The 12,891-nt window shown below is 48.9% G+C and overlaps 1 protein-coding gene across 1 annotated transcript in view; it reads right to left on the reverse strand.

Annotated features, from left to right (window-relative positions):
* Positions 1 to 472: 472 nt before the first annotated feature.
* Positions 473 to 12,891, reverse strand: part of LOC120928007 — a 54,318-nt gene continuing 41,899 nt past the window's right edge. The window contains exons 6-8 of the mRNA XM_040339065.1: positions 11,669 to 11,792; positions 4,281 to 4,473; positions 473 to 643 (exon numbers count right to left, since the gene is read on the reverse strand). Of these exons, the coding sequence (XP_040194999.1) occupies positions 545 to 643; positions 4,281 to 4,473; positions 11,669 to 11,792 (416 nt within the window). The 3' untranslated portion in view covers positions 473 to 544. The remainder of the gene's footprint in view (positions 644 to 4,280; positions 4,474 to 11,668; positions 11,793 to 12,891) is intronic.

A 12,891-nucleotide genomic window follows, 5' to 3' on the forward strand; every position in this document is an offset into this window, starting at 1 on the left:
GAATTATTGTGATTTCTCAATTCATAGATCATCCACCACTGTGCAGATTATGTGTACACCTTCACCAGCCGTTCTACAGTTCACTGCCCACAACATTCCACATTTTCTTCGGATCCTACATGAAAAATCGATTTTTTGTTCAGGCTTACTGGAAATTTCAAGACACTGTAGAAGTATAATGAAATAAAACCAACGATCACAGTTGATAACCTGATTTCTTTGTGGTCCAGGCTTATAAACCATCACAACCAAAACTATTTTTTGGTAAAGGCAGAATTATCCTTTTAGCCTAGGTTCACACTGCTGCGAATTCAAAATCGCGGTAAAATGCGCGATTTTACCGCAATTTCGCGCGCAATTTGTTGTAAATCGCGGCCCGAAATCGCAAAAAGTAGTACAGGAACTACTTTTTGAAATCGCAGATGCGGCGTCGCACTGATTAGGACAGTGCCATTGCCGACAATTGCCGCCGATTTGAGATGCGATTTGACATGTCAAATCGCATCTCAAATCGTTCCAAATCGTACCCAGTGTGAACCAGGGCTCAACATGTTTTGTCATCTGGGAAAAGATTTCTTGGTGCCCTGTTGTTTCTTGCTGAGTCACGTTTATTTCTTTTCTTTAATGAACTATTCATGGATTCCTAGAACAAAAAAAAAAAAAATTGAAATAAATAATTTGAATTAGAAATACACATTGGTGTCAGTGGATGCAATAATAACCCCTAGCACTAGTATCGGTACTACATTTTTTAAATAACAGACCCCCTAACCACTTAAGCCCCGGACCATTTTGTTGCTAAATGCCCAGGCCAGGTTTTGCGATTCTGCACTGCGTCGCTTTAACTGACAATTGCGCAGTCGTGCGACGTGGCTCCCGAACAAAATTGGCGTCCTTTTTTTCCCACAAATAGAGCTTTCTTTTGGTAGTATTTGATCACCTCTGCGGTTTTTATTTTTTGCGCTATAAACAAAAGTAGAGCGACAATTTTGAGAAAAATGCAATATTTTTTACTTTTTGCTGTAATAAATATCCCCCAAAAACATATATAAATTTTTTTTTTTTCCTCAGTTTAGGCCGATACGTATTCTTCTACCTATTTTTGGTAAAAAAATCGCAATAAGCGTTTATCGATTGGTTTGCGCAAAATTAATAGCGTTTACAAAATCGGGGATTATTTTATTTGCATTTTCATTAATTATTTTTTTTTACTACTAATGGCGGCGATCAGCAATTTTTTTCGTGACTGCGACATTATGGTGGACACTTCGGACAATTTTGACAAATTTTTGGGACCATTGTCATTTTCACAGCAAAAAATGCTATAAAAATGCATTGTTTATTGTGAAAATGACAGTTGCAGTTTGGGAGTTAACCACAGGGGGCGCTGTAGGAGTTAGGGTTCACCTAGTGTGTGTTTACAACTGTAGGGGGGTGTGGCTGTAGGTCTGACGTCATCGATCGAGTCTCCCTATAAAAGGGATCACTCGATTGATGCAGCCGCCACAGTGAAGCACGGGGAAGCCGTGTTTACATACGGCTCTCCCCGTTCTTCAGCTCCGGGGAGCGATCGCGACGGAGCGGCTATAAACGAATAGCCGCGCTGTCGTCCCGGATCGCACCCCGCGGGAATCCGATCGCCGCATGTAGCGGGGGGGGGGTCCCGATCGGACCCCCCACCCGCGGAAAGGCAAGGAACGTACGGGCACGTCCTTCTGCCTGTATGTGCCATTCTGTGGACGTACATATACATGCGGTGGTCGGCAAGTGGTTAATTGTGCAGTGTTAATAAAATATAGACATGTAAAATGATAAGGGGAAAATTATGCAAAAAAAAAATAAAAAATTTGCAAAAAAGTACTGCAGCAACATGTGTCCAAAAGCAAATGGCCACTGTGAGACGCAACAATCCATGTTGGCTGTGTCAGAGAACAAACTAAAAATTGGAGCATGTGCATGATTATGGGACATGTATAAATCCTTAAGTACAAATTGTATTGATGTCACTATAGGTCCTTAAAGGGGTTGTAAAAAGGTAAAAAAAAAAAATCCCTAAATATCTTCCTTTACCTTAGTGCAGTCCTCCTTCACTTACCTCATCCTTCCAATTTTGCTTTTAAATGTCCTTATTTCCTCTGAGAAATCCTCACTTCCTGTTCTTCAGTCTGTAACTCCACACATTATTGCAAGGCTTTTTCCATGGTGTGGAGAAAGCCTCTTGAGGGGGGAGGGGGCGAGCAGGAGTGTCAGGACACTCTCTACTTTGCAGATAGAGAAAGGAGCTGTGTGTTAGTGGGCGTCCTGACACTCCTGCTCGCCCCCTCAAGAGGCTTTCTCCACACCAGGGAGAAAGCCTTGCATTACGGTGTGGAGTTACAGACAGAAGAACAGGAAGTGAGGATTTCTCAGAAGAAATAAGGACATTCTAAAGCAAAATGGAAGGATGAGGTAAGTGAAGGAGGACTGCACTAAGGTAAAGGAAGCTATTTATGGAAGAAAAAAATAAATTGTACCTTTACAACTCCTTTAACCACTTAAGACCCGGACCTTTAGGCAGCTAAAGGACCCGGACAGTTTTTGCGATTCGGCACCGCGATGCTTTAACTGACAATTGCGCGGTCGTGCGACGTGGCTCCCAAACAAAATTGGCGTCCTTTTTTTCCCACAAATAGAGCTTTCCTTTGGTGGTATTTGATCACCTCTGCGGTTTTTATTTTTTGCGCTATAAACAAAAATAGAGCAATATTTTTTTACTTTTTACTATAATAAATATCCCCCAAAAATATATATAACATTTTTTTTCCCCTCAGTTTAGGCCGACACGTATTCTTCTACCTATTTTCGGTAAAAAAAAAATCGCAATAAGCGTTTATCGGTTAGTTTGCTCAAAATTTATAGCGTTTACAAAATAGGGGATAGTTTTATTGCATTTTTATAAATTTTTTTTTTTTTTTACTAATGGCGGCGATCAGCGTTTTTTTTCCGTGACTGCGACATTATGGGGGACACTTCGGACAATTTTGACACATTTTTGCCACCATTGTCATTTTCACAGCAAAAAATGCATTAAAAATGCACTGTTTACTGTGAAAATGACAATTGCAGTTTGAGGGGGCGCTGAAGGGGTTATGCGTGACCTCATATGTTTTTCTAGGTGTGACGTCATTGATTGGGGGTTCCCTATATTAGGGAACACACGATCAATGACGGCGCCACAGTGAAGAACGGGGAAGCCGTGTTTACACACAGCTCTCCCCGTTCTTGAGCTCCGGGGACCGATCGCGGGACTCCAGCGGCGATCGGGTCCGCGAGTCCCGCGGTCCCGGAGCTTCGGACTGGGTCGCGGGTGCACGCTGGGCACTAACAGAGGACGTACCTGTACATGCATGTGCCCAGCCGTGCCATTCTGCTGACGTAAATGTGCAGGTCCTTAAGCGGTTAATGTTGGTTGGTTTTGTAAGTTTATTATGCAAAAGTTGTGCACGAGTGAAAAAAATAAAAAATAAATAAAACACACACACACACACACACAAAAAAAAGATACGATTTAGAAAAAAAAAAAAAAAATTGGAGCATGTACCATATCAGATTAAAAAGTGAAAATAGTAAAAAAAAAAAAAAAAAAAATACACAGGGATTGCTGCAGGCCTGCAGACCAACATGTGCAAAGTATAGATTTTTTAGCAATTTTTTTTGTGCTGAAAATGCCCCCCCTCGGCTTATACTTGTCACCTTTTTGCGCCTGATCCTCCCCCCCCCCCATGGCACACATGTAGCTCCATTTCTCCTCTACGAGTGTGCAAAGTTTGTTGTCTGGGGGACCTACGGCCGGGGAGCGCCAATTTTTCAAAGTCAGGCACCCCTTCCATAGACTCCCATGTTAAACGCAAGTCTAGGCATGGGCACAGTGAGGCATGCAGATGGACACCCTAGGCTTATACGCGCGTCAATAAGTTTTCCCATTTTTTTGGGGTAAAATTAGGTGCCTCTGCTTATATTGGCACACATATAGCCCCACTCTTCCTTTACAAGTGTGCAAGGTTTGTTGTCCGGGGGACCTACGGCCGGGGAGCACCGATTTTTCAAAGTGGGGCACCCCCCTTCCATGTTAAACGTAAGTCTAGGCATGGGCACAGTGAGGCATGCACATGGGCACAGTGAGGCATGCAGATGGACACCCTAGGCTTATACTCAAGTCAATAAGTTTTCCCAGTTTTTTTTGTGGGTAAAATAAGGTGCCTCGGCTTATATTTGGGTATATACGGTATGTAGTAATGTACCCTGGTATTTCTCTTGTCGCTATCGGAAGGTGTTGCGTCATTCATACGTGATGCTGGTCCAGGTTCATACTCAGTTGACAGCTTTGGAGAATCCCGTCCATTGGCCCCCTCAAATAATTTCTTAACGCAGGACATTGGTGTTACTTGTCCATTTTCAACCTTCGCCAGTTTCTTTGGCGTTTTGGCTTCTGTCCTGTATTTATATAAAACCACATTTATATACAGTACTTTGAGTGATGGGGTCAAGCTATTGGTGGTCACACATATAAAACTTGAAGATAAAAGGTGTGCCCACCGGCATTTATTTTTATTTCACCTTCTAATTGCCTGGAATAAGACAGTTGAAAAGCTGGACTCTGATTGGTTGCTATGTGCAATACAAGTGTACGTGTGTCATATATACACATACCCCATGACCCCTGGACATCCCAGAATTTTGCTCTAAAAGCCAAAGGAGAGTCCCATCACGGATAATTTCTGTTAAAGCTATAGGACTTTCAAAACTTTTTTTTTGCTGGTAAATGGGAGATTGCTAACCTGTATGCTTCTATCGCCTTACTCCAGAATACTCAAATGGTTAAAGTGTTTGTTACCCTTAAAAAAATAAAAAATAAAAATCCTATTCCTTTACAGCATGTTATACAGACAAGTGTTTGTGCTGTGTAATTTGGCCCTCTGTAACACCTGAAATACCTGGTTGATCCTGCCTGGTTCTGCCCTCCCCCCTGAAAACTGACCACAGTGTATCCTGGCTGCTGAGCCCTGACATTGTAGTCAGTTTACATGCCTCTCATCTGCAGCTCTCCTCTGTTCTCCCTCCCCTACTACCTCCCTACCCGTCAGCTCCGTGTCTGTGCCCACCCCCTCTGCGCCTGCTGCTAAAATTACAGTTTGCGAGTCACACTATCCTCTGTTTAATAATGTAATCTGCCTTGTGTTTATGTTTTAAAACAATAATGCAGCTATATACCTCATTTCAGAGCGCCGCTCATATGACTGGCCGCCACTCTCTTGCTCCCGCCTAAAGTCAGCATGGGAATCAAGGCCCCGCTCCGCTGCAGCTGTCAGACGAGGAGAAGAGAGAGGCAGCGGGTCACGGGAGTGGCGCTCTGAAATTAGGTATAAAGCTGCATTTTATTTTATAACACACAGACACAGGGCAGATTTCATTATTAACCAACTTGCTGACTGGCTCAATTGTAAACACAGGCAGAGGAAGCTTTTTTTTTTTACTAGTAATGGCGGTGATTTGCGATTTTTAGCAGTACTGCGACATTATAGCGGACAGATCGGAAACTTTTGACACATTTTTGGGACCATTGACATTTATACAGCGATCAGTGCTATAAAAAATAGGATTTTTGTACAATCAATTTCTCTGAGTTCATGGACAGACACCACAGCAATTGACCTTAGGGTATTATGCTTCCTTTTAGGAGATTGACTAGGCAGAAATCAGCACTTTAAGTGTTAAAACACTTCACACAGCACAGTACCTCCCAGGGGGTGGATCCCCCGGGTACATCCCTCACTCTGCCTCATGCAGCCCCAGTTCGTAACAAGCAGTACAAACAAAGGAGGGGAGGGTGCTGTGTCCGTCCATGAACTCAGAGAAATGGATTTTACGGTGAGTGCAAAAATCCTATTTTCTCTTCCGTTCATGGACGGACACAGCAGCAATTGACCTTAGGGACGTCCCCAAGCAGTGTCAAAAAATTTCGAGGGGTGGGAAAAACACAGCAAACCAAACTTCACCCCAAACAAACCAGAGTTCCTCAACAGGGGAACTTCAACCTTAAACTGCCGCATGTAAAACCTTGCGGCCAAAGGAGGCATCCGAAGATGCACTCACATCCACCTTGTAAAACTTTGAGAAGGTGTGGACTGATGACCAGGTCGCTGCCTTACACACCTGTAAAACAGACGCTTGATGGCGGAAAGCCCAAGGGGCACCAATCGCCCTGGTCGAATGCGCCGTAAATTAAAGGGGGCGCCCGCCCCTTTAGGGCATAGGCCTGAAGCACGACCTGTCGGATCCACCTAGAAATGGTGGCCGACGAGACCGCCAGACCCTTCACCGACACGAACAGTGAATCTGACCTCCGAAACTGAGCCATAGCAGACAAGTACACCCGTAGGGCCCGAACCACGTCCAAGGAATGTAACGTGGCTTCCTTCGGGTTCTTCGGCCGAGGACATAAGGATGGAAGAACAAGGTCCTCATTAATGTGAAAATCTGAAACAACCTTTGGAAGGAATGACGGCTGCGGCCGCAGCACCACCTTATCCTTATGGATGACCAAGAAAGGAGCCATGCAAGACAAGGCCGCTAGTTCAGAGACTCGTCTTACCAAAGTAATTGCCACCAGAAAAACCACCTTCTGGGACAGAGTCAACAAAGGAATTTTCCGAATGTCCTCAAACGGAGACTCTTGAAGCACCGAGAATACTAAATTCAAGTCCCATGGAGGCAGTGAAGGATGCACAGGAGGGGCCACATGCCGAACCCCCTGCACAAATGTACGCACCAGAGAGTGCGCCGCCAAGGGTCGCTGAAAGTAAACAGCCAAGGCTGAAATCTGACCCCTAACCGTACTTAAGGCGAGAGCCTGATTCACTACACGCTGTAAGAACAGCAGAATCCGGGACATCACCTATGTACGGGGGGTGCCAATTCATCTCCTCACACATAGAGATGTAAGCCTTCCAAGTACGATGGTAAATCCTCCATGAAGTAGACTTCCGTGCTCGTAGCATGGTAGAAATCACCGAGTCCGGCAGGCCTCGGTCCTTCAGCACCTGGCTCTCAACAGCCATGCCGTTAAAGCCAGGGACTGTAAAGCAGGGTGAAAGATAGGACCCTGCGACAGAAGATCTTCTCTCAGGGGTAGACGCCAAGGGACGTCTGCCTCCAGAAGCACCAGGTTCTGCGTACCAGGGACGGCGCGGCCAATCCGGGGCGATCAGGATTGTTGGTATCCCCTTGGCTTCCACTCTGCGCAGCAGGCAAGGAAGAAGCTTCAGAGGAGGGAAGACGTAGATTAGGCGATAGTGACCCCATGGTGCCACCAACGCGTCTGACGCATCCGCCCACGGGTCTCTTGACCTGGCCACGAACCGTGACACCTTCCGATTGAGACGGGACGAAAGAAGATCCACGTCCGGAGTGCCCCATCTTTGGCACAGACCCTGAAACACTTCCGGGTGTAGCGACCATTCTCCTTGGTCTAGCATTTGGGGACTTAGGTAGTCGGCCTGCCAGTTCTGCACCCCCGGAATGAACACGGCCGACAGAGCTGGAACGTACCTTTCGGCCCACCGGAGGATGTACGCGACTTCCGACGCTGCAGCCGAGCTCCGCGTGCCCCCTTGATGATTGACATACGCCACGGCCGTGGCGTTGTCGGACTGGATCCTGACCGGACGGTCCTGCAGACCCAGAGACCATGTGGAGAGGCACAGCTTAATCGCCGGGAGCTCCAGGACATTGATCGGCACCCCTGGGCTGACTGGACACCCCAGACACCCCCCCAGCTGGAGAGGCTGGCATCCGTCGTGACCACTATCCAATGGCACGGCAGCAGCGATTTCCCGGTCTGAAGCACCGGAGATGTCAGCCACCACACTAGGGAGGACCTGACCAGACGGCTCACCCGGATCTGGTAATCCAGAGACGAAGGGAGCTTGTCCCAAGGCGACAGAATCTCTTTCTGTAACACTCGAGTGTGGAATTGAGCATACAGAACCGCTTCGAAAGACGCCACCATCAGACCCAGGAACCTCATGCAAAAGCGAAGCGTCGACCACTTCTGGGTCGCCAACCGCTGCACCGCAGATTGCAGTGTCTGTAGTTTTTCCGCTGGAAGGAAAACTCTCGCCTCCGAGGAACCCAGGACCAACCCCAGATATTCCAACCGTTGAGACGGTACCAACACTGACTTTTGGACATTCAGTAGCCAACCGAATTCCCGGAGGGTCTGGCAGGTGATAGACATGTCCTCTTCTAACTCTGAGCTTGAGGAAGCTTTTAGAAGAAGGACGTCCAGGTATCCTACAATAGCGATTCCGCGCTGCCTCAGCAGGGCCAGAATCGGAGCGAGCACCTTGGTGAAAACCCGTGGTGCCGAGGCCAGGCCGAAATGGAGGGCCACAAATTGAAAGTGGTCCTCCCCGACCGCAAAAATCTCTGGTGATTTGCGCACACAGGGATATGCAGGTACGCGTCCTTGATATCCAAGGATGCCAGAAAATCCCCCTGATGGAGTGCCGTCACTACCGAGCGAACCGACTCCATCTTGAACTTTGGCACCTTGACATAGCAGTTGAGGGCCTTGACATCCAGGATTGGACGGACTCCTTCCTTCTTGGGTACTACAAACGGATTGGAGTAAAACCCCTGAAACCGTTCCACTGAGGGAACCGGCACAATCACTCCCCTGACCAGCAACTCCTGAACAGCCCCTGACAGTGCCTCCCGGCGTCCTGGAGGAAGCTGGAGGTTGGAAGGAAAAAATCTGTTTGGTGGACAAGAGAGAAACTCTATCTTGTACCCCGAGGACACTACTTCGCAAACCCATCGGTCGGAAAGAAGAGACCTCCACCGAGCTACGAATTCGCGAAGTCGACCCCCCACCCGAGATACAGGCGGGGCAGACCTTCATGCGGAAGCAGGCTTGTGGTACCAGGGGCGCTTCTGCCCTTCAGCGGGCACCTTGGCACCCTGGAAACGTTTTCCTGCCGCACCGGGCGGGCGAAAAAACAAAACGATTGGGGGCGGTAAAGGAGGGCCCCTGCTTATGGCGAGGCTCCTTACCTTTACCTGACTGTGGAAGCAGAGTGCTCTTACCTCCCGTGGCATGTTTTATGATGTCATCCAGAGACGCCCCAAAAAGCCGTTCACCCTTAAAGGGTAAGTCCACCAAGGCCTTTTTAGAGGACTGGTCCGCAGACCAACACTTCAGCCACACAAGGCGGCGTAACACCACCGCGTAGACGGAGGCCCTGGAAAGTAGGGGAAGCGTGTCCAAGGCCGACTCGCAGACAAATTTGAGGCCCTGCACCAACTGGTCGGCCAGGTCCACACAGAGCTCAGAAGCATTCCGAGCCTCCAGCTCCTGCAGCAGCGACTTTGCCCGTTCGGTAAGTGTCTGCGACACAAGAGCCCCGGCCAAGACCGGTCTCATCGCCGACCCCACCACTGTGAACATGGAGCAGGCCTCAGCTCTCCTATCTGCAGGGTCCTTAAAGGCAGGAGCCCCTTCCACAGGCAACGTGGTAGCCTTGTTCAGTCTGGACACAGGGGGGTCCACTGACGGAGGAGAGACCCACTTTTTAGGAAATCCTCCTCAAAAGGGTAATCCTCCTCAAAAGTATTTTGGGACAGAGAAAACTTTCTGCGGCCGATCCCATTTTTTGTACAATATTTTGTCCAGATATGGAACACAAGGAAACACTTTCGCGTTGCGGGGCGGCTTGCGGAACCCAAAAGGGACCGGCATCTCTGATGTCTCTGCCGAATCCTCAAGTTTTTGAGTATCCCGCACCGCAGTGATAAGAGCTCCAATAAACGCCTTATCATGCGCTGACCCTGAAGCAGAGTCAGCCTCACTGTCCGTGTGGGCTAGGCCTGCATCTTCTGACATAACGGAACCAGGGCCGGACGCAGTAGCAGGGTCCGATTCCGTGTCAGAGACATCCTCAGAAGAAGGCGGAGGGAGGGAGGGGGCGCTTTTTACCCCCCTTCTGGCCACTCGCCGCTTCAATCCTGGCAACAAACGCCTCAAGGACTGCCGTCATAGCATCCATGGAGGCCGCAGGAACAGGGGCACCAAGGGTTAAATCCGGCATGTCTGGGGGAGAAGCCTCCGGTTCGGACGCCATGCTGAACCACTGCCACCCTTGTACTGCAAGGCAAGACCCACAGGCCACCCTCCCGGCCGCAACAGAGAGCAGGGAAACCCCCAGAGGACTCACCACCCGACCAGGCTGTACTGCCGCTTTGACTGCCCAGAGCGCTGTCCATGCTGTGCCGTCCCTAAGGAAGTGTGCTGCAGCCGTTCGCACCGTTATTCTGGCCGCTAGAGGCAAAACTCTCATCCAAAATGGGCTTCGACATGCAAAAATTAGCATGCGGGCTACAAGAAAATGGGCGCAGAACGTTGTTAAAGCAGCCGTCACCAGTAAAATGGTGGCCGAGCACATTGTAAAACACAAAAACGGCGCCAAACACACTGTAAACAACAGACAACATGCAAGACCCCTATAGGTCCCCCCCCCCAGACACACGACAGCAATAAAAAAAGCACACAGCACCCCCAACAGAGCCCCCCACCTCACGGCTGACCACCCAAAATATGGGGAAGGAGGGAGAGGAAGGGAGAGAGGAAAGTAGGGCGGACCCCCGATCGACCTCCCCAGGAATGCACCAGCATGCCACGGCAAGGGGAATGCTACTTACCCGTCCTGTGACCACCGGCTGGAGGTATTTCAGACAGAACCATCGTCCGCGCAGTTACGGCATGGCTGTCGGCCTGGCACACTGTGACACGGCCATAGAGACCGGTCATATGTGTGCCCTGGAGCATATAGCTCACCGGCCACCCCTGGAGCAACGGGGCATGTCGTGGACGGCCCAGCGCGTAGCTAAAGGCCGGCACACGCTCCATGGCCGAACACGGGGGGAATACAAGGATCGAGGATCCAGCCTGTCACCCAGTCGGCAGTTGATTGTAGATCCCAAGATCCAAAAATGCAGGACAAAATAAAATAAAAGCGAGAAAATCACAAAAAATCCTCTAGAGCACATGGGCCCAGAAGAGCCATGTCATCTCCTGTCACTAGGCAGAAAAAAAACTGGGGCTGCATGAGCAGAGTGAGGGATGTACCCGGGGGATCCGCCCCCTGGGAGGTACTGTGCTGTGTGAAGTGTTTTAACACTTAAAGTGCTGATTTCTGCCTAGTCAATCTCCTAAAAGGAATACAGAGATACAGATTGTCTGTTCCTATTAACTAGGAACAATGATATGGCTCCTCCTCTAGTCAGTGCCATCCCCCCACAGTTAGAAACACCACCCTGGCATGAAAGAATGATATCTGAATGATGCCTCTAGCTGCAGGCATCATTCAGATATCCCCCCACAAAGTCAAGGACGTCATATGACGCCCACCCAGGATGGGCGATCCCATCTGTGGACGTCATATGACTATGGCTGGGTAATGAAGTGGTTAAAAAGCGCAATGCAAATGACCTTAAAAGCGCCTGAAAAGTGCTGCAAAAGCACTCAGCGTTTTATGGACAGTTTAGAAGCGCCTCAGTTATATATTGTATGTATTATGTATTCAGTATATAATCAAACACTCCCACCCAATACAGTATGTTTATAACTTACTTTTTGCGTGCTTTGCAATAGAACAGGAACAAAATCAGTACCACCAGGAATACAACTCCTAAAGGGATCATCAGAGACCTAACCCATGGACTCTGCTGCTGTGCCTCATATATTTCTCTGTCATCTGCAAGAAAATGAACATATAGAAGGCGGCTATAATCATGAATCAAACCAGTCAGCCTACATGGACAGGATTATTCAAATGTTCTTAGGCAATAGTTCAGCACATGCTGCAGTTAGTAAAGGCCCGCTGTATGGCGCAATGAACTTAACAGTAAATCATACTGAGCGGTCCGAACTCTGAAGCGTGGGAGCTGCAGTCATTGAGTTGAGTTCCTATACAGCTAAAGCCAGTGTGGAGCTGAGCCAATGTCGGTTAAATACATTGAGCCATACAGCGGGCCTTCACTAACTGTGCATGAGCTGACCTACACTGCCGGAGCGGAACTGAGCAATGCCGGCTGCACCGTGGTACAGTATATGCTGAGACTTGCCGTTCCACGCTGCTGGGACCAGGGGAATTTTTTATTCCTGGCCGGAGGGCCCGGTCATTGTGTAACACAATGACCACTTCTTTCGCTCTCCTCTCCACTATCCCTTTCCCCCACTTTAATTAATTAGCCTATGTTTGTCACGTTTTTGTCTTTTTTTGTTTGTGCACGTTATTTGTTCACTGTGTGATTAGTAGGGTGCCGGTCCTCGGGCCAGCCCTAAATGTCTTGGGAGTGGGTGGACATTGCCTTCTGGCTTAGTTCACCTGCTCTCATGAGGTCTCCCTTCGGCGGAGCCCCACCTAGTACTGGGAGGGTTCTGTTTAGGCAGACCCTCCAAGGAAGTTGGGTCCGTGTCGGCTTCGGTTGCTCGAACCACAGTACCTCAGTCCCCGTCTGGAGCCTAACGCCCCGGGGGATCAGGGTTTGGGTCCTTTTTCACAGGAGGACCACTTGACGTTGCACCCGTCTGCACATTTTTGTGACCACTCTTGTGTGCACATTTTTTCAGCACCGGGTGAAGTTTTTGGGTGTGTTAGGCCCGGTACACACGAGCAAACATGTACGGTGAAAGCGGTCCGTCGGACCATTTTCACCGTACATGCCTGCCAGAGGGCTTCTGTACGATGGTTGTACTAACCATCGTACAGAAGTCCGCGCGTAAACACTACACGGGGCGTGTCCGCGTCGTCGCCGCGACGATGACGCGGCGACGTGGGCGGGCCTGCCATT

The sequence above is a fragment of the Rana temporaria genome, chromosome 2 (assembly GCF_905171775.1).
Source record: "Rana temporaria chromosome 2, aRanTem1.1, whole genome shotgun sequence".
Classification (NCBI taxonomy): domain Eukaryota; kingdom Metazoa; phylum Chordata; class Amphibia; order Anura; family Ranidae; genus Rana; species Rana temporaria.